Source organism: Anomalospiza imberbis, unplaced genomic scaffold, assembly GCF_031753505.1.
Source record: "Anomalospiza imberbis isolate Cuckoo-Finch-1a 21T00152 unplaced genomic scaffold, ASM3175350v1 scaffold_514, whole genome shotgun sequence".
NCBI classification, from domain to species: Eukaryota; Metazoa; Chordata; class Aves; order Passeriformes; family Viduidae; genus Anomalospiza; species Anomalospiza imberbis.
The window spans coordinates 51,754-74,000 of record NW_027100124.1 but is presented as its reverse complement, the minus strand read 5'-3'; the positions used below and the strand labels follow the sequence as shown (position 1 = coordinate 74,000).

General features: G+C 39.1%; 1 protein-coding gene across 1 annotated transcript in view; it reads left to right on the top strand.

Moving 5' to 3' along the window:
- The first annotated feature begins 7,761 nt into the window (after positions 1-7,761).
- The window catches only part of IQGAP1 (IQ motif containing GTPase activating protein 1), a 37,845-nt gene continuing 23,359 nt past the window's right edge, over positions 7,762-22,247 (top strand). Inside the window, exons 1-13 of the mRNA XM_068178616.1 lie at positions 7,762-7,918; positions 8,292-8,369; positions 10,054-10,130; positions 11,494-11,561; positions 12,675-12,788; positions 13,200-13,378; positions 14,035-14,125; positions 14,621-14,784; positions 15,818-15,902; positions 16,955-17,118; positions 17,480-17,640; positions 18,151-18,275; positions 21,453-21,616. Of these exons, the coding sequence (XP_068034717.1) occupies positions 7,766-7,918; positions 8,292-8,369; positions 10,054-10,130; positions 11,494-11,561; positions 12,675-12,788; positions 13,200-13,378; positions 14,035-14,125; positions 14,621-14,784; positions 15,818-15,902; positions 16,955-17,118; positions 17,480-17,640; positions 18,151-18,275; positions 21,453-21,616 (1,623 nt within the window). The 5' untranslated portion in view covers positions 7,762-7,765. The remainder of the gene's footprint in view (positions 7,919-8,291; positions 8,370-10,053; positions 10,131-11,493; positions 11,562-12,674; positions 12,789-13,199; positions 13,379-14,034; positions 14,126-14,620; positions 14,785-15,817; positions 15,903-16,954; positions 17,119-17,479; positions 17,641-18,150; positions 18,276-21,452; positions 21,617-22,247) is intronic.

Genomic DNA, 22,247 nt, shown 5'->3' with positions numbered 1-22,247 from the left:
AAAAAACCCTCAGGCAAAAATACATTTTACAGTAACAGCTTTAATATTTTCGTCTAGCTCTTGCTTAATCGTGGGTACTTACTCTTTAAATAAATCAGCTTTGACTCTGAAGTTCTTAGTGATCTTGTCTCTGCTTCTGAGTGTTGTCTTGATATTGATGAGGTTGAGCAGCTGGGCATTTGATTTTTGCCACACCTTGTCAGAAAAAAGAAGTTTTCACTCTTGGCTCAGGGTGAGCCTTGAGATGTTTCAAATAATGCCTAGTGGTAGCCAGTATGTTTTGTAAAGAATGGGGAAATAGCTGTGCTGCTCAAAATGCAAGTAGTGGTGTACAGCCTTCCTTGTATCCACCTTGGCAGTTGGAGCACTTATTTTTCAAGTGGAAGGTCTGCTTGGAGAGCCTCAACCCTTATCCAGCCCATAACCCTTGTTTGCTTAGTGGCATACAGGCTATTCATGTACATGTGAGTGGGAGTTCCTGATTCCTATAGAGAAGGCCATATCACTTAACATAAGAGTTAAAGATTAAATGACCAGGAGGGGAGCAGACTTCTGAGTTTAATAATTAAGATATATGAGGGAGAGCAAAGGCTTGAGTTCACTGTCTGCTTCCAGGAATCTTTTTCCTTCCTGAAAAGTTATTTTGTAAATTACCCTTTGAGTTTTGTTTATTGCTACTAGTACAGTCTAGAAGAGGGCTCTTGGCTGCTTTGTTGGTAAGGAGTTTATTTAGCAGAAGCAATTAAACAAGAACTATAAGGGATCAGTGTTTTTGAAATTAATGCCCTTGATCTGAGATTTTCTATATTTCACTTCTTTGCCAGTAATGTAACTGAGGCATAGCATCTGAATTAGATACTGTGGCCTTTTTCTTGTGCTATTGATTACAGTCCCTGTAAGCTGTGAGAGGGCTAATAATCTTCCTTCATGGTGAGAGAATGTCAGATTAGAAGTTACATCTCTAAGGAGAAGAGGAGGACCTAAGAGCAAAGGAAGGTAGCTGGTGTACTCTGTGTCACACTCAGAAACTGAAAAGGTGAACGTTGTAAAGTTCATGGTAGCCAAGGCAGGGTGGGAGGCAGCTGCAGAACAGCAGTTGGTGACTCCTCTCTTCTTCCCCATAATCATGTTATATTATTACAGTATAGAATGCAATATATATTGCATTCAAACACTGTAGTTTGTATTTATGTTTTCTTCTACAACATAAAGACGCCTAAAATCATGTGATTAACAACATGCTGATTTGCATTGCATCTGCATTGTTAGAGGCTTGCCAGCCCTTTAACCGAGCAACAGATACGGAATCTAGAAGCAAAGAGCGTTTTTTTTTTTAATGTTAGAAGAAGGTAAGATGATAGTTGGCTAGCACCTAATTTCATACTGAAATAAAATATTTAGAAAAGTTTGAATTTCTGATCTGTCTGATGTGATGGCCCATGTGCAGTGTAACTTTGGGTACTTCTGTACTATATTTTACAGCAGTTTATAGCTGTTTTCAGGACCTGTCTGCTAATGAGCATACGTCAGAAGCATTATTAGAGGAATAATTTGTACTTATTTAATGGTATTCCAGCATGTTGTTTGATTGGTCTTTTTCGACTGTCACTGTTTTTCTATTATTTGGTAGGTTTTTACTTCAGTTAATAATGTGCAACAGTCTTGTGAAACAGGAATTAATTCTTGCTAATTGGAGAAAGGGAAGCAGAGTGTAACTAAATTGCTCAAGATTGTGAAAGAATGAAATGAAATTTGGAGTTAAAATGAAGGTTGTGAATAGAGGGATTCCTCTACTGTCTGTGGGCCAGATGCCTCATTCTTGAAGAAAAATGGCTTTATTAATAAGTGTTTAATACTTCAAATTTTCTTTTTTGTGTTCTCTTTTTTGTTTGTTTGTTTGGATTGCTTTGCTTGTTTTGTTCCTTCCCCCCCCCCCCCCGCCCCCCATCTCCAAATCACAGTAATCTGATAGGAAAGCTGTGACAGTGCAGATAAAACTGTAAAAATATACTCTGTTTCTGTTCTGTTGCCAGCTGGTTCTCACAGAAGGGTAAGGGTATATTTGTCTCAGATAGAAGCAGCCTGAGACCTGATTTTTGTGGTCCTTATCTAGAAGTCAGGGTGTTTTACTGTAATATCCTTCATTGATGTTTCCACTTGTAGAAGGGGTCAGATACTGGTTTGGGGTTGGTTGTTTGGATTGGTTTTTCTGTATGTGTTGTTTTGTGGTGGGTTTTTTTGTTTCTTTTCTGCTTCTCTCAGACACAATGCAAGTGCCGTATTAGATTGTAATCCAGGAGTATTCATAGACAATATTTTATTATCACTGTTTGTTAATTGAAGTAACTTCTGCTTAGCTCTTAACGCTTTATTTGGGCTTTTATCAGCTCCTGTTTGGACTTGAGATATTTCTCTACAGATCCTGTTCTGTTTCGTATGACCTCATGCAGTTGCAGGGAGTGGCTGTCTGGACTGGAAGTGGCTTGGAATGCATATTCAGGACTATATTTTTCTGAGAAGTGGGTGGAGAGAGATACAGAAAGGACAGTGGTGGCATACCACCATCTTTGCCTCACTTCGGATACTTCTTTTATGACTCACTGGAAATGGTAATGAAAGACAGGCCAGGAGGAAAGAAACAACTGTTTGTTCAGAGACCTGAATTTTTCTTTTTGGACGAAGCTTTCTGAAGGAGTACTGTGTGTAAGGCAAAGAGAGAACAGCCCAAAATAACCAAAGCAAACAGATGTTGCTAACAGTTCTTGGCTACCAAGTACTGTGGAGTGCCTCTTAATAACCCTTATTTACAAGAAATCAAGTTGGACTTGAGGAGTGATAACTTCAGTGATGTTGTAGCTTCCAAGCATTTAGGTCTATTTAGTTTCTAATGCTAAGTGATCAAGGCAATTATATTGAAAAAGATTTCTGTGTGTTTGATAATTAAGTTCCTCTTGACTGTGGGCTTGGAACTCATCTGAAAGCTCTCCAGGACAAATGATCAACCTTTTTGGCAGACATGGCAAGTGCAGTAGTATCCTCATCAGCAAGAGCAGCTAAGGGAATTTTTACAGGTTGATTGATGGCAGTGTTTGCAAGGGAGCAGAGAGGAACCTCATATTTACTTTTAAGGAGGCGGGGAGTGGTAGAGGGAAAGATTTTAATGCCAGAGTACCAGTATTGTCTTTGGTTCAGCAGCATGTTGCCAGGAAGAGTACATCAATCACTGGGAAAAATCTGACCTACTGCTAGTTGGAGTTACTCATTAATTTCTTGTTCTTTTGTATCTTTGAACTGAAAATGCCTGTGTGGATAATGAGAATGTTCTTTTAGCTGTGGGTAGTACTTGTTTTCCTAGCTCTCCATCTGTGCAGGAAAGCTGCAAACAGAACCTCCATGTAAACTTCTGAGCCACTAGTTTGAGAGCACTGGCCACAGAGTTCCTGATCATAGGTCAGAATGAAACTGGTGAAGTATTCAGTAAGCAGAATGTGATGTGGAGCTGAGCTTCAACCAATAGTGTTGGCACCAGACCAGGATCCAAATTGTACCAGTTATTCTTCAGCATGCTGTGTCAAGGTTACGTACTTTATCTTCTTGGAGTTCTTATTTGCTAGAAATCATTCTCATTTGCTAGAATGTCATTCTTGAGGCCTGCACAGTGGAAGTGACCACTAGGTGCAGACTTAGGTGGTATGTTGGGCCATTGTGTCATCTCAGAGTTGAAAAACATCACTGGCTAGGTCTGTGTCAAAATGTAAAGTCCATTGTTTTGGAACAGTAGGACAATTGAAGGTTAGAAAATGTTATTTATATTTCTGGCCCCTTCAAATAATTAGTTTTGCTTGGAAATTATTGCTACTTAATGATGACCAAGAAGTGCGCTTTCCTCATTGGTGGATAAAATCAGTTTTTTCCACTATTGATGCCTTCTGTATTTTGTATGCCATGCTCTGTTTTCTTTTTGTGCTGGAACATGCTGCGTGGTAGTCCTGTCATTAAATGAGCAGCCTTCCTTAGAGGCTTTGTCCATTTTTTAAAATTTTCTGCTCTAAGGAAGATTTTTGTTTATTCAATTTGATATTCTTGCAACAGTTTCTGGAGAGATGGTTTTATAGTTCTACTTCCTCAAGCTTTTCTATAATCAGTCTGAGCGGAAAAGAGTAACTTTTTATTTATTTTCCACACTATTTCAATTGTCTCGGGTTTAGCCAGACTCAACATTTTCACAAGTGAAAGAGCAAAAGGTATGCCATATGATCAGTGTTAAGTTTTTGCTGTGTCTAAACTCCAGTTCTGGCTGAAATACACCTAGGATACTTTTCAAACATAAGGACATGTTTGTGTAAACTTGTCACAACCCTCAATAATGCCATATTGTGGGAAAATAAAAAAGTTGTTAGCTGAGATGATGATGTTATTTTTTTTCCAGTCCTTGGTAATGGAGCAGTATTTCCTTTGAAAGCTTGAAGACAATGTTACTTGAGCGACTGGCTGCCCAACAATATCTGATGTTACCTTTTTATTGTCGTGTCTTGTCAGGAAAGCCTGGCTCTAAATTGCAGTTGATGATAGTAGTTGCATGTAGGTATTCAAGAATCTTCTTCTAGAAGGGGGATTTTGTAACAGTGTGGCTAACTGATTGGAGGGGTACACTTAGAACTTTAATTTGAGCTAGCTTCAGTAAAATTGTATGTCCAATGTTATCTATGCAGTCATGTGATGAAACTTGATTGAAAAAATAATTCTGGGTGAAACACTGTTTTCTGTACTGGTGAGAGGGAGGGAGCATAGTGGAAACAACTGAAGTAGCAGAAAATAATTGAAAGTTTCTGCAAAAAGCTTATTGATGGGATATTGTTCTAATGCCTGATGTCGAAAAGGATTAGAGGTTGTTGCCCATCAGCCAGGCTCCCTGCTCATTGAGAAGTGTATTTGTCCTTTTCATCTGGAAGTTCCACATGTACTTCTGCCTTTTAAGGATGACAGGTGTTAATTTTAATACAAGTATGTGAGCTTTTAAATATAGAAGCTCTGAATGAAATACTGAATGATGTTTTCTGAAAACATAGCTTTGTCCTCTGGCTTAGCAAATGGTTAAGCAATGCCACACCAAGCAGGAACATTACTGTATGTAAATTGCTCTAGTTTTGTAGTTATAATAACACCCACTTAGGAACCTGTTGAAACAGGTATGAGTACATTGAAATAGCTTATGTTCTAATTATGGGCCATTTATCTTTCTTTATGGAAACAGACAAAACTCGCTGCCTCTGTGTCCTTCCATAAGGAGGTCTAATGAAATTGTTTGGTCACATGTCCCTTCTACTTACTTTAGGTCTTCCAGTTTGAAGGAAGTGGGGGTTTGTTGTTGTTGTTGTTTGGTTTTTTGTTTGTTTGTTTGTTTGTTTGTTTGTTTTCCCAGTAATGTAGTTGGGAAGGTATTGTGAAAACTGTTGCTATGATTTGCACTCTTCCAGTGTCTGAGTAGCTCTGCATCCTTTCAGGAATCTTTGGTTCTAATGGTCTGTGGCATGCAAGTGACATTTTTGATAATGGTCCGGAATTTTTAAACTTATATTATGTTTATCACATATTCAGTTAGTATGTGCATTTTTCTAGAACTTAATTTATATTCAAGAGCGACTAAGTTTTGAGAGGAAAGCAGCAAAACCTGGAAAAACAGTAGTTTTAAGAAGAACTGAGTTTCTTTTTGTAGCTTATGTATAGATATTAGCCAGGTGTTCCCAGAAACCTTTTCTTCCTGGTTAAGCACTAGTACTTGTTGCTTTCCAGGTCCTGCTTTGGGTTGCAAGCCCCACCCTTTTTCTGGGCTCATGCTGCAGTCCACAGTGCAATGGTGTCTCATTTGGGATTTAAAGTGCACTGAGTTGATGCAGGATTATCTACTTGCTTGTGTTTCAGATCAGTGCCAGTAGTGTGGGCTTATCATACCTGTAAGCCGAATTATTAACTTTGTTTACATTATACTGTCAAATACATTTTATAGTATGGACTGTTGCTATTTTGGACCCCTGTTGTCTTGAAAGTCGCCATTCTGTGATCTTAATTGGTCCAAGTCCTGTAAGAGCTTTAGAGTTCAGCTGCAAGTGAGGCATGATCTGAGTAAGACACTTTAGAAAGTGACCTGTGGTTGTGCAGGTCCCTTTTTTAGAGACCAGAGCAGACAGGTTAGCAGGTCATCTTTAGGTGAAACTGTAGCTGAGCTTGCAGTTTACAGCCTCCAGTAGCTTGTACAGAAGAAATATCAAGTTGCATCTCTGTTTTGAGAACAGTGATTTCTTTTAAAATGTTTTGCTGTAGTCTTTTTTTTTTGTCATGAGATCCGTGATACCATTAAGTGAAATGGAAGGCAACAGTATAAGGGAAAATGAGTTATGAGGAATGTCTGTACCATGTTTTTTTCCCTGTTTTTGAAATGTAATAGTAGGGTGGGAGAAGATACATAGGAAGATAGACTTGAGAACATCATCATTGAACTGAAAGAGGATAGGTTTAGATTGGATATAAGGGGGGAAAAATTTTACTGTGTGGGTGTTGAGGCACCTGGAGCAGCTCGCCCAGAGAAATTGTGGCTGGCCCTATCCCTGTAAGTGTTCAGGACCAGTCTTGGATGGAGTTCTGACAAACTTTGTCTAGTGGAAGGTGTCCCTGCTCATGGCAGAGGGTTGGAATGAAATAGGCCTTGAGGTCCTTTCTTACTCAAGCTGTTATATGATTCTCTGAACATTGTAGGGCCTCTTTGTGAGATCATTTAAAAGAGCTTGAGTAAGTGGCACAAGTCCTGAAATAACTAGCAAATACTTAATGGGAGTAAAGAAGTGTTTGTGAGATAAACCTGTACAAGGGGAAGATTTAAGTTAGTTAAAAAGCACAGGATGGCCACACTATGTGTAGACCAGTACAAACTACATCGTGGGTTGAAGGAGAAACGTGAAGATGAGATGGTGTCTTAATTACTTCTGAAACTCTGGCTGATGAATTCTGAACTCTTCTCCTTAATATTTTGTCTGAAGTGTTACCGACTAGCATTTTAATGAAGCAGACTCAGTGTTATATCCATTTTCAACCCCGAGTGCTAAGTGAATAGTCTGCTTGAGTATGACAGCAGCAGCAGCATTGTGGGAACCCAGGACATCCCTCTGGCTGCCCTGGCTGTCTCTAGACCCTCACAGGGGGCTCGGAGACCTTGGCACAAAGTCAAAAACACCTGTGGCTTCGATTTTAGCCCGTGGAAATAGCTGCCAACTTTGTATGAGGAATTACAAGCCACAAGAGTTTGAGTAGTGTGGTAGTTGAATTAACACAAGGTGAAAAGGTAGAATTTTGGCGTTTTTAGAATGGGGTTCGAGGGGACAAGATGGAGGGATTTGGGCGTGTCCTGACCTCCTTCTCCTTCTCCTTGCCCTCCGTGTCTCGCTGTGATGGTGACACTTTTTTATTGGTTTAAGGTAGAGACACACTGTCCAACATAAATGATAGATATTGGCACAGTATTGTAAACAGAGTACACGTAGTTTTTAGCATAAAATGTGAACACTGCCCTCGAGGGCAGACAGAATTGCCATGGCTGAATTGCTAGACAGAGTTTAGCAGGTCAGAGAAAGAATGTTATAGATAAGAGAAAATAAACAACCTTGAGAAGCTGACCCCGAGACAGCATGAGACTTGTTTGGCATGGGGTTGTGTTCACAAATTAGAAATGTACTCATGTGACCAACTTTGTTGTTTTTGCACTTCCAGATGGATGGAGGCCTGTTTGAATGAGGAGCTGCCTGCCACAACAGAGCTGGAAGAAGGATTGAGAAATGGAGTCTACCTGGCAAAACTTGGAAACTTTTTCTCCCCTAAAGTGGTTTCTGTGAAGAAAATCTATGACAGGGAACAGACTAGGTATAAGGTGAGTGCTGTTGACCATGGATACTTCTTTAGGTAGACATCTAAAATGGGAATATGTACACATGGAGATACTGTGAGAAAATAAGCAGAAAGTTAATTTGTATTAGTCTTACCTGAGAAACTCTGCCTTCACTCCAGAACAATTAAATGAGGGGGTGGGTGGACTCTTAGCTTTATATGTAAGCTTGCACTTAGGTGAAATAATTTGTCGTAAACGGTCAATATAAGCGTTTATAGAAGACTTCAGACTTCTTTCCAGCAAAAGTGCTCTTTTCACTATCTGTGTTCATGAAACTCACTGCTGTCCTTGACAGCTGTGATATTTTGTTTCTTAGTGCCCTCACTCTTGTTGTTTCTGCCGATTTTTATTTCAGGCAACTGGTCTCCACTTCCGACACACAGATAATGTAATCCAGTGGCTGAATGCCATGTCTGAGATTGGTCTCCCCAAGGTAACTTCTGTCTTGTACATCCAAATAAATAAATAATCTGAGAAAAACTTTGCATTCTATGGAAGCATTTGCTGTTATAAAAAAAATCAGCACACTTACTCTAGTTAATTCTTAAATTTCTAGATTTGTGTCCCTGTAGAAACTCTCTCCTAAAACTTGCTGAAAGATTTCATTCTTCTACGTGTGTGGGAATGACTAGGAGCAAAATAATTTATCCCTGTGTGCCATATCCCTGATATTACTTATCTTGCATAATATCTGCAATACGTCATTCTTGCCATGCATTCTTTTGAGCAGGATCCAGACTACAGTTTGATTGTGGAAGTCTTTTTAGAAATCAATGCTAAACGTAGCAGCACAACAGAAAATACTATGTTCTCTGTTTCTTCAGATTTTCCTATTAACTTTTCACGTCGAGTTGAAATGTTCCCGGTGTGACTTAATCAAATATACATGATTGACTTGACTACAGAAATGGCCAGATAAACTTCTCGGAGCTAATAAACACAGTTGCCTGAAAATATATGAAATTGTGGTAGCATTGGGCTGATAGTCAAGGTTTTTTGTAGCCATGTTATGCATAGTCTCACCAAAACTGGCATTTTGTAGTTTAGTCTGATGCATGTTTTCTTTGCCTATGTGCTTGCAAATTGAACACTTTGGTTTTGGCAAAGATTTTTAAATAACTTGTTGTGATTTACTAGTTGAGCATTCCTGGGATCTATGATGATCTTACAGAAACACATTTGGTATTAGGAAATACTGAAATATGCTGTTAGGGTGGTTAGGTGAAAAGAAATGAGGGATTTAGACAGAGAGACATTAAGTGCCAGGTATGAGGTAAGATTTTCAGATGCAAGTAGGCTTTGGGTGGAAGTAAATGTGGGAGAAGATGTTGAAGAAACTGGGCTGGGGTTCAGTACATTTACAAGAGATACTGGTGCTTTAAGTATTTTCCCATGCAGAACAGCCAGGGAACTGATGCTGTGGAATTAAGGGTCATTCAGTTGCCCTTGCCGTTACAGAAAGAGCAATGCTGTTTTGTGCTCGTAGGCAACAGCAAGGAACCTTCAAATAGCTGGAAAATAACATACTTTATTATGTTACAATAAATCAGGACTTCTGAAATAGTTGCAACTTTATTTGTTAAACTTTGAAGGTCTTTGTGTTTGAAAGCTTTTGGGTCCAGCTAACTGAAAATATAGTATGCAGAGCACCTCAGTGCTGGTCTGGGTTTCCAGCAAATTCTGGAAAACTTGAGTGCTGGTCTGGGTTTCCAGTTTCCATTTGAAACTGTCTCTCCTCTTGTTTCTCAACCACATTTAATCTGAACAATATTCTGTTTTCTCTCTTCTCCTGTAAGTCTGTTTTTTTCATCCTTTAGCTGTCACGGAAGTCCTTGCTAATACCTCATGACCCCGGTATCTTGGTGTACACACAAAATAAAGGTTCTGCCCATCACATATGTAGAACTTGGCAGGAAAAGGGGAGCTCTGATTTGGGTATTGGAAACAAAAGGAAGCATTGACACTTCATTAGGAGAAACATTGGTTTAGGGCAGAGAAGCTTGAAGAGTTTTGTTCCATGAGCTGTTTCTCTAGTGTAGTGTGGAAGAATTGAGCTGACATGATTTGGCTGTATAGAGTGAATATAATTCAGACCGCTGCCTTTGTTTTATCTTTAGATATTCTACCCAGAAACAACAGATATCTATGATCGCAAGAACATGCCACGCTGTATCTATTGTATTCATGCACTCAGGTAAGGAATTCTAGACAGAAATCTGATTGCTTCTGAAATCTTTCTGCAAAGCTGAAAGGTGACAGGAGAGAGAGCTGAACTGAAGGCTGGATGAGGGCAAATCTTCTAGCAGAACAATCTCATCAGGTCAGCAAAGATCCATGAAGCCAATATTTTCCCTTGGGCAGTGGCCGAATCAGATTCTGAAGGAAAAAAGCCAGTCAAGTATGTTGAGATTACTACCTTTTCATTCTAGTTCCCACCCTCTCTGCTGTCTGAGGCAGAGCTAGACATTCTTGAACCAAGATGATAGTAAGGCACTGGCACAGATTACCCAGAGAAGCTTTGGCTGTCCCATCCCTGGAAGTGTTCAAGGTCAGGTTGGACGGGGCTTGGAGCAACCTGGGATAGTGGAAGGTGTCCCTGCCTGTGGCAGCGGGTTGAGTTGAAAGTAGATTATCTTTAAGGTCCCTTCCAACCCCAGCCTTTCTGTGATCTGTGTTGAGCTAGCATGACAGGCAAAAAGTAGGAGTTGCTTTTCTTCTCCCAGACCCATCTTTCTGCAGCTGTATGGGTTCATCCCTCCTTTGTAGCGATTCTGTTTCTCATCAGGCTGCAGGTGAATGCATTAACCCCATTTTGGTAAGCCAAATCAGCCTAGTGAATACTTCGCTATTGGAGATGCCACACCTGCAGTCCTGTGTCCAGTTCTGGGCATTAGAGAGACACAAACAAGCTGGAGAGAGTTGAAGGAAGGGTCACTAAGATGCTTAATGGACTAGAGGATCTCTCCTATCAGGACAGACTGAAACAGCTGGGACAATTCAGCCTATATAACATATACTGCCATGGGAATGTCAACAATGTGTGCAGCTATCTGAAGGGAAGATGCAAAGGAGATGTGAAGCCAGGCTCTTCTCAGTGATGTTTCATGACATGACAAGAGGCAAATGGCATAATCTGAACCACAGGAGAGTCCCTCTTGACATCAGGAAATGCTTCATTTATCTGTGAGAGTGACCAAGGAGTGGCACAGGTTGCTCTGAAATGTGGCGTCTCCACTGTTGTGATCCTCAAAAGCCATCTGAAATCATCCTAGGGAACTTGATCCTATGTGACCTGGTTTAAGAGGGAGCGTGAACAAGACAAACTTGAGTGTGCCCTTCTAGCCTCAACCGTTCTGTAATTCTGTGATGACTTCATGGTGGTGGGCCAGTTATGTTCTGCTAAGGGGGGAAGAGAAGAGTCAGCTCACTCTCTTGGTGATTATCAGCTGTTATATTGGCTTACCTCTCCTTGAATCTGTATCTCCTAAAACTGTATTATTGTCAGAACCACAAGGAAAAACGACTAGTTCTAATTATTTGCTTCTTTTCTTTTCTAGCCTGTACCTTTTTAAACTGGGCCTTGCCCCCCAGATTCAGGATTTATATGGCAAGGTAGACTTCACAGGTAAAAAAAAAAACCCAGCACTTATGTATGCTGCCTTTATCTCATTTAGGTCACTTAAATGACCTGAACACTCATTTAGGTCAATTAAATTCAGGCACTCATTAAGTGCCTGAACACTCATTTAGGTCAATTAAATGATCGTTGCTGTTGATATCCTAAATGCAAATAAAATTATAAATTAATGGCTGTGAGGAGTTTTAGTAATTTAAGAAAAAGAGACTTCATTTGCCAGCCTCTGAGCCAGACAGTTAGACAGTCATCGATTCTGTAATCATTTACTTTCACAAATAAACATGTCCTAACTCTTTTGTCACTGTTGTAAGATGCTTAAGCCTTGCATCGATCTCCTTGGGAGAGTTTTCAATTTGGAACTTAGTACATGGTTCTGACCTCCTGTGACAGTTAAGAAGTGCCATCAGCTGAAGAAGTGTTTGACAGCTGATCTGCTGCAGGAGATGCCAGCACAAAGTCATGTGTCCACACACCTCCTCAAAGTTTCACTTCCTTAATTTTGTGAAAGTGTCAAATTCTGTGTTTTGCATTAGTGAGACTCTTGCCTGAGGGCACGCATCTGTTTTAGAAGGTGTATAAACTTTATGTCCCTGCAAACTGGTTGTTGATTATACTTAGAAAATGCTGAACTATTAACTCTCTTTAAGAGTTGTATGATATTTAGCAACCGCATGTGTTGACGCACTGCATTCGCTTCTCTCAGTGTAGTCTGTTTGTGGCGAAAAAGAAAATCTTAAAACTACTCCCTGTGCATTTTCCTGACCTGTTGGCAACCACAATTGAGGTACCTCAGAATGGAGTTGGTTTCCAGTTCCTCATGAGACTTCTTGCTTTGTTTTCTAATTAAAAAAAAAAAAAAACTACAGAATACTCCCATATGAGTTTCTGGGAGAAATTTAGATTTTAGGAAAGTGTGCAGAATGTCTTAGCATTTTCATTTATTTTGTTTCCCTTACTGAGTTGCATTCAAAGTATTATTTAAATAATAATTGTCATCTATTGTAGCTGTCCTATTTTTGTTTTTTAGCAGCAGTTAGTACAGCAGTGCTAATGCATTGTTAATGCTAATGCCATGTAACACTATTTTAACGTATGTTTCAGAGGAGGAAATCAGTAATATGAGGCTTGAACTGGAGAAGTATGGCATTCAGATGCCTGCCTTCAGCAAGATCGGAGGAATTCTTGCAAATGAACTTTCTGTGGATGAAGCTGCATGTAAGGAAAAATGGCATTTTGTTTGCTTGTTCAAATCAGCAGATCAGCTAAGTGTTGGTTTTAATGATGCAGGTTTTAAGCCTAGTAAAGTCTTTCTGATAGGCCTTTTTGAAAACTGGGAAGTTTATTTTATTCTTTCCCTTGTGTATTTTTCTTTTTTCTGCAGCATGATGATTTGACCACTTAAAATATTGTAACTAGAAAGTAGGCTGCTATTTTTTTCAACAACACAAAGCCATGATGGAATGAGAGATACGTTGATAATTCTTTTGATTTCCAGTTAATTTTCAGATAATTTTTCTGCTCTTTTCAAATAAGGGATTCTGGATTTCTTGATTTTTAACAGTGCTGTTTTGTTTGGGACTAACTGGCAGACTGTGGCTTTTTTTTTTTTTTTTTTTTTTCCTTCAGTGCATGCTGCTGTCATTGCCATTAATGAAGCAATTGACCGTCAGGTTCCAGCTGACACTCTTACAGCAATGAAGAACCCTAATGCCATGCTAATAAATCTGGATGATCAACTGGAATCCACTTACCAAGCCACACTCTACAGAGCAAAGCAAGACAAGATGGAGAATGCTAAAAATAGGGTAGCTCAGTTCTTCTTTCAAATAATTTTTAAGCATTGCTATTTTGTATTGCAGTATAAACTGTGGGGAATTCGCCAAATGTGTGTTGAGGTCCTGTATGTGTGGTCTTAGGTGGATGTACTCCTCATGGCATTCTATTACGTTCCCCAGTAACCTATCTTGCAGAAAACAGGCAATAGTTAGCTGTGTTAGTCTGTTTAGCTGTCTGAAATACGGGCCACATAGATATAGAATTCCTGTCAGCATTTTTATGTTGGGAATGCATCCTTCTGTTTTCACAGATATGTTTTCCTAATAATGAAATGAGGAGCAGAGCTGACTGATGCTGGAAGTGGTCCATGTTGCTTTAGAGCACTGTGTAACACATGCCTAGCTCTGTAAACTGCTCTCAATGTCCTGGAGCTCTACTGTGTGTTCAGTAGAGCCATTAGATTGAAATAAGATGTTTCTAAGCTGTCTGTATCAGAGTTTGACTATAGTTACTCTAAATGTATTTATGTCTAGGGCTTCTTTTTGCATGTGTAGAGGCAGTGTATGTATGGCCTGTCACAGCTCTATAGGGGTCAACATTTACCCTTCCTGACCTTTACAGATAGAAGGTCTGTAAGGGAGAAGGAAGCTGTAGAAACCCTGATTAGTTTTTATTTCATCTTCAGATTGCCTCAGAAAGTTCAGATAGAGAGAGAGACGTGTATGAAGAACTTCTGACTCAAGCTGAGATTCAGGGAAACATCAATAAAGTGAACAGTAAGTGTCATGTTATACTAATAGTCTTAATTAAAAGAGTACTTCAAAATGATTCCTGTGCTCCTCTTTTTCTGTAATGCTGACAAAATTTCAAGGCAGCTCCCCTGTTTTTGTGGTGGGGTGTTTTGGCTTTCTTCGGTTGTGTGGTTTTGTTGTTGTTAGTTGGTTTTGGTCGTGTTTTGGTTTTTTTAGTCATTATCAGTACATAGTTGTAAGCTTAATTCACTACGACTTCTGTTACCCTTCCTTTTGGAAATGGATTGTCCATGTTGCTGGGCCCTTCAAATCTTCATCCTGAATAGTGCATGCCATTTCCAACCATTAGCCTGTTTTTCAGGCTAATAATTCATAATTGACTTAATAATTGATTCTGGAAGTGTTCCTTTTGGATTACATACCTAACTTGCTGTCTATCAGGTCTAAGAGTGTTTCTTTCTGAGCAGTAGGTTGTGTAAACCATGGGACTTTCTCAAGACTCTGTTTTACTGTTGCTAGCACACGCAGCCATATCAAAGATTGACCTGGCTTTGGCACAAGGAGATGCATTAGCACTGTATGAAGCTTTGGCAACACCAGCCCTGGGACTCCGAGGACTGCTACGAGAAAATTGTGATTGGTATTTCAAGCAGTTCTTGAGTGATAGGCAACAGAAACAGGAGGTATGGAAAAGTGTAATTACCCTGATTTGTGAGGTTTTTCCCCTGCTCCCACCTTTCACCATACAACTGTGTACTAATCACTTGGTATATACCTGCATTACGGTTTAGAGTTGTCTAGAAAAAGTCAATGTTAAGAGATAGAAGCATTTAGTAAGCCTGTCTATTATTTAGGCTTTATCTCTGCATGTGAAAGGCTAGTATAATGTTTAGGTCTACATATAATAGACCAAACCTTAAACTACCAACTCGTGTGTGTATAGAACTATTAAAATTAAGGTGTGTCCTCCCTCATTTTGCTATTGTCAGTGCCCAAGTAATGTGAATATATGTGCTTCATAAACACCTGTCAGATAAGCCTGAACTACTTTCACTGTGGAGATTACTGTCATAGACCGCTTGAAGGCATTGTGCTCAGGGACATGGTTTAGTGGTGGACTTGGCAGTATTAGGTGTATGGTTGGACTCAATGATCCTAAGGGTCTTTTTCAGCTTCAGTGATTCTGTGATGCTGCCCAAGTTGTTAACGTCCTCCTTCCCCCCTAGTTACTCAGTCTTATTTTCTATTTGTATTTGTGTAGTATCATAATAGTCCAAGAAGCACGTACGTATAAGCCAAAGCTGCTTGTTGTCCATTTTGATGTTCTGCTAACTCTATAGTTGCTCAGAGGTAAAATGCAACATTACTTAATGGATTGTTTCATGCCAAATTGCGCAATTGCTAGTCTCGCTCCAGCACACAGCTAATGTACAGGGAGCCTTTCTCCACAAAGTTGTGCCTTTTGTCTTGAATATGTTACCACTTTGGAAGCAGTCTTGCCTTTAGTGCTATGTTCATGGGACTGCAGTTCTGGTATAAAAAAGATCAGGTTGTACACGTACAGTCTTTCAGTACCTGAACTGAGAATCTGGTGAGGAATTTCTGATTTCCTTATGTATATTCTTTCTGGTTTAAGTTCAAGTGGAGTATTTTTATTGAGGTAATTGTAGTTAATTTGGCATTGTTTCACTCTTACAGTTTCTGTTTTTTCTTCAGGCTGGCCTTACAGGTCCTCTGCAGAAGGAAGAGTTGCAGTTGGGAGTGGATGCTGCTAATCGGGCAGCACAACAGTACCAGCAAAGTAAGGATCAGCAGAAATTATTGTAGCAAAGTCACCGTAGATGTGATCAAGAAAATGAGGCAGCACAGTATTTGGGTCTATTATGAATGGTCATTGTGAATGTTCTTTAAGTACTTTACAGCTGCTAAGAACATTAAAGAGAGCTGGTTGCCCTAATTATTTGCAGTGTCTTTTATCCAGCTGTTACAACGTGGCTGGAGATAACAGCATTAAAACATTAATTTTAATTAAGAAACACAGGCTTTTTGCATCCTTCTTAAATAACCTCTTTTTATAGAATACGTTTGTGAATTTTTGTGCTGTGGATCTGTGAAGAAAATCTGGATTGCTCCAAGAGATGTGAAAGATAGGTTTATCTGCTGATTGTTCACACTGAGCTACAGAACCTTTACTATTTCTGAATATCAGGTGGCAAATAAAATGCAGATCATTTGCTGATTGTTTTTTGATAGATGCTTCTGAGACCACACAGAGCTTTCTTACTGTCCAGGAGCAATTCACTTTGTGATAGGTAGAAGGGAGACTACTAGAGATTGGAGGAGAGAGGATTTAGAATACAAGAGGAAAATAGCAAATGCTGAATTAAGTAGGCAGCTACCTTCAAAGTACCTTACTTGTTAGGCATGGAAGTCCACATTTGTTTACCTTCTTGCGGTGTTTTAAGTTAGCCAGCATGTACCCACTATGGAGTGCCTGTGTTACTGCCTTGAGCAGGATAGAGGTAGAAAGGAAGAGAAAATTGGTATGATTCACCCATCCAAAAATTTGCAATGAGGCTTCTTACTGTCAGAATACTGAAATGGTAAAACAGACCCTTGATAATCAGACAAAAAGGTGAACTAGTATAAAATAGGAGCATTGCATGTTTTAGTGGTCTTCAGTAATGGAAGACTAGCTAACTGGGGTTGTATGGATCTGAGAGTTTGGCTCTTTCCCTACAGTTTGGGTATTATTCTTTCTCTAGTTAAGTACTTGAGTAAAATGAAAGTGCTGTTATTATGGGAGCCTCAACTGTCTGCCTGCCTTATTTTTTGTGCTCTTTGAATTTCTAGGACTGGCAGCAGTAGCCAAAATTAATTCAGCAATTCGAATGGGTGATGCTGAGAAGACTGTGGCAGAAATGATGAATCCAGAGGCCCAGTTACCAGAGGTTTATGCATTTGCTGCAGATCTTTACCAAAGGGAGCTGGCCACCTTACAGCAACAGAGCCCTGAAGTCAGTATCACCACCTCTGTTATTTCTGAAAGTTGGCATGGGTCACTGGGTCTGCCTGTTTTCTTAAATGCATTCTCTGGAACAAACCTGTCTTGAGTCTTCACAGAACTGCTTTGGTGTTCAGTCTGTTCTGATGTGGTTAAATCCTTTAATCTTGATCTGATCGGCCTTTTAAGACTTTAGCTCAGTCTCTTACTTGGTGCTCTAGCTTTATGATACTCACCTTTCTACTTTGTTGTCTTAAAGGATGTCCCTTTGCCTTGTTACATGTCTGTTCTGACAGCTACTCCATTGTTTTCTATATGCAACAATAGTTTGCATAGAACGAATAGAATTAATTTATTGTTCTCTTTGTATGCAGGGTCACCTCACCCATCCAGAACTATCTGTTGCTGTAGAGATGCTGTCTTCTGTGGCCCTGATTAACAGGGCTTTGGATTCAGGGGATATGAATACAGTGTGGAAACAACTGAGCAGTCCTGTCACAGGCCTTACAAACATTGAGGATGAGAACTCGCAGAGGTGAGTAATTCAAGGAATTGTAGCTATCCTTGATGTTGCATCTATTCTGTGACTTCATGAATTTTATTTTCCTTCTCTTAAATTTTACATTATTTCTACATTATTTGTTACAGTGTGGATTTAATCTCTGCTCTCTCTTGCATCTTGTTTTTGTGATTACTGTTTCTTACTGGTCTGATTCACGTGCTGTCTTTCAGTGCTTTCTCATGGATTTCACATTAAAGCCATGCTGTAATACCATTAGGTTGTCACTAGTACTTAGGCCAGCTCACCCATTTTCTTTGCCCTGAACCCTTATTCAGTGTTTCAGTGCTTTTTTCTATTTGGCAATTTTGTCTGTTTGAACCTCCTTCGCATTTGTGCTGACATTTTTCTTTCACCCCATTTTCAGTTTCAACCCTCATGTTACCTCTCCCGCTTTGTGTGCGGTTCTCAGTGCTGGGTTGTGTGCTCCCTGAGCAGCTTGTTGCAATGTCATGTTTACTGGGTTTGGGTTTTGTTTTCTGACAGATACATTGATGATTTGGTGAAGCTGAAAGCTGAAAGAAGTGCAGAAGGAAATGAATTTATTACATGGAATGATATCCAATCATGTGTTGATCATGTGAATAAAGTTGTGCATGAAGAACATGAAAGTAAGTTTTTCTGTTCAATTAATGGTAGACCGATCGTAGGTTATAAGGAGTGCTAAAATTACACGCGTGTCAATACAAAAAGTTACTGATTGATTTGTAGTTGTGTTATACATTAGATATCTCGGAAGATCTTAGTTGTGAAGAAGACGTGGTGTTCCATTATATGAAAGTCTTGATTACAGGACTTTTTGTTGATGGAGAGATCAGGCAGTCTGTTGTGTTTGTCAGTATTTCAAAGCTGTTTATTAATCCTTCCAGTGTAAATTTCAACCCTTTTCGGGTTGGAAATGCATTGTCTGGTGTCAGTCTAGAATCTTCTCATTTTGCTTCAGTCCCCCAAATTTAAGCTAGTATTACCAAAATCTCTCAATTAGTCGTAGCCTTGTCTTGGAGTGCTCCATCCTTCTTCCTAATTTGCTGCATTCAGTAGAAGATATTTTTCTTGAAGTCCTATCATTTTATTTGATGACTACTTTTTCCTCCTCTTCCTTTTATTTCTTTTTTTTTTTTTTCCTTTTTTTTTCTTTCTTTTTTTTTTTTTTTTTTGTATCTGCATTGGTCTTTTTACCTTCTCAGTATTTCATTCTCTGGTTTAGTTGCCAGTAGTTTAGCTCCATAATTGGAAGATGTGCAAAAACCCTCTGAAGTTGCAAACGTCTAACACAGATCACTGGTGAGACTCCAGCTCCCTGGGTGCGGGGACACTGATATTTGAGCTCTCACCGTGACCATGCTTCTGAAGTTAATCCTTCAACTGTACTATGTGTCTTATGCCCTGCAATCACACTGCTCAGTGTTTCCCTAGACGGCTTATTGACCTGGAGCATGGAAGCCTGTTTCTTTGCATTCATGTAAAAGGTGTGATCGAGGAATCACCACTAATGCATTGCACTCACTTAAAGGCATTTGGTCAGTAGTCCTACACTGAAGAGAACAGGAAGAGGTATAGTATATACATACATATACAGTGTGAGGTTCAACGGGGCTTGGAGCAGCCTGATCTGTAGTCTTCTTGGTCTAGTGGAAGGTGTGCCTTGCCTGTGGCAGGGGGGCTTGGAGCTAGGTGATCCTTGATGTCCCTTCCAACCCAAACCACTCTATGCAGCAAGTGTGAGTACTAAAAATTAAAGACTCATGAAGGAAAAAAATTACTGCTGCAAGTTGGAAATGGTGAATGAGTGTTAACGTAATTTCTATGCTTCTAGCCCTGCAAGTTTTTTACTTTCGATTTCTCAGTAGTATTTATGTCTTTTAGCAGTGATAAAAGACTAGGCCTGAGTGTAATTATGAAAACTTCATCAGAAAAGAAAATCGGAGTAATTCTTCTTGCGCTAAGACAGTATTGGTTGACGTAAAATCCAGAGTGGAGAGAGAGGAGTCTTTGGAAATAGTACAGTTAAACAAACTTATTCTTCAGTAGAGCCTTGTGATGTTCTGTTTCATATGGTTAAATATTTTGGGTTTTTTTTTTTTCTTGTTTTCATTAAGAGTTCTTAATTTTTGTTTATGACCAATACTGAAAACCTTCTGGGATTGACATTAACTTTGAAGCCATCTTTGTAATATTTATAGTTTTATAATATTTAATATCTCAGCAAGGCTTGGACCTTTGCATCATAAAGTGGGAGAGATGAGATTTGTCACAATTCTGGAGGTGATGATAAAATTTAAATTGTACACTGAAACAAGCAGGTGTCTTCTGCCACCCCTTGTGTACTTGGTGTGCTGTGTTCCGCCTTGCAAAGCTTATACTCTAGAGAGGGTTAACTTTTACATTAAAAGGTTGCTATCTTTGTTAACTTGTTTCCTGCATCTCCAAATAGACACTGTGTTTCCTATTTGGGTCACATAAGTAGATATGTTGAAACCCTACAAACAGGGCACCACACTGGGGGTACACACATTGGTGCTAGTTTTATAGTATCTTTTCTGTGAAAGAGGTCACAGTGGAATTCTAAAAGTCAGTGTAGTCCCAACATCCTGTTTCTTTTAACGCTCCTTGTCCTGTAAGAAAAGGAGCAGAAAGTGCTACAATGAGGTAAATTTTTTTCCGGGGGAATTTCCTAATTCTTTGGTCTGCTTTGTATCTGCCCTTATGGAAAGATTTAAAAAGTTTTATCTTATCTCTATGAATAACTTAAATTAGTCAGAAAAGGTCCTCAAGCTTTGTGGCTATATATGTGTGTATAGATATATATATATAGAGATATATATATATATGGATGTGTGTAGGTGTGTGGTTTTTTTCTGTGTGCTTTCTTAAGTTATCGTGTCTGTTTTTTGAAAGAAACCATGCCATAATTGTAGTGATGCATTTCTTGCAATGTCCTCAGCATACATTTTTCCCTGCTCTCTATTCCATCCAAATGTAATCTCTTCCCTAAGATGTTCTACATTTTGTATGAACTTCTGTTTTGTGAGTCTTGTGTTGAAGAGTCACAGTCTTTGAATAAAACAACCAAAGTTGGAGAGTCCCACACTGAGCTCCTTTCTTTTATCCAAAAGATTTCTTTGTCTAGGAAACTGAACAAACCATGGTTGGATCCTTCTTTAAGTAGAGAATTGAATGGGATGAACTCTGGGATTCATCTCAACCTGAGTTATTTCATGATTTTCAGGATCAGTTGCTATAGATGTAGATTCTGTTTGCATTTAGCTAACTGTAAGGTCTTTATTCTGCTGAACAATAAATTTTACTGTACTTGAATAGCATCCACTTCTCTGATAATACAGCTGATACTACGTATTCCTTAATAAAAGAGTTTTCTAAAATACGAAGCTACTGTATTTTTAAGTGTCTGAGGATTCAGTTTTGTCCCTGCATGTGATCTCCCTGAAGTGTTTTTTTGGTTGTTTTTTTTTTTTTTTTTTTTTTTTTTTGTTTGTTTGTTTGTTTTTTGTTGTTGTTTTGGGTTTTTTTTTGTAGATTTTTTTTTTTTCTTTGAAACTTTATTTTTTTAATTGCAGCACTCAAGAATTACGACTGCTTTGGGGAGGAGAAATAGCTTTGGTTTCTTTGCTAGTAAATAATGTTTTCTGTTAAAAATGTTGTGGTTTCAAACTGTTACTTGATTTAGGAAGGACTAACCACACTTTTTTTCTTAAGCAATGCTTGTGATTATTGTTGACCAAGAATGGAACTTTGTCTTTCTCCTCCCCCTTTGCATTCCTCCCTAGGGATTTTGGCAATTGGTCTTATTAATGAAGCTCTGGATGAAGGGGACACCAAGAAGACTCTTCAAGCCTTACAGACTCCTGCAGCAAAATTGGAGGGTGTAGCTCCAAAGGTAGCACAGCATTACCAGGATACACTACTTCGAGCCAAGAGAGAGAAAGCTCAGGTGAGTGCAGTTAAATGCACCTCTTGAAAGACCTTAGCATTAGTGTTACTGGATTCCTACTGGTCTTGAAAGTCAGAAGTCAAAATTGACAATGGAGAGGTAGGAATTCTGCATACATTCCACCAATCTTAACTAGTCAGAAAGAGATTTCAGCTAACAGTGTGAATCCATGAACTGTGGGGATGGGTATAAGGATATTAAATGCACGTGGTGGCTTGTTATAGCTAAACTCGGGTCCCAAGTGAGATACGTATCTTTTTTGTGAAAAAACAATATTCATCATCTGTTTTTGTGAGGAGACCATGTTCATTCCAGGCGTACTGAACTTCTGATGGCAAGTTTTCTGCAAGGGTTAAGTATTTTCTTCTAATGTTCTGTGTTAAATGTACTCTTAGGTATAGTTATATATATGGCAAAAAAGAAAGTTTCTGGAAGCGGAAAAATCTGTAAAGTGATAAATTAGAAAAAAGATGTGAAACAACATACATGCTACCAGCAAAATATATGCTGTTGTTCACCTGATGACACTTACATAGCTTATGACTTTCTTGAGCAGAAGTTGTCATTAGCCAAGGACTTCTACTGACTTGTACATAGTTGCAGTTTTCACTAACTGAAAGGTGAAGATGAA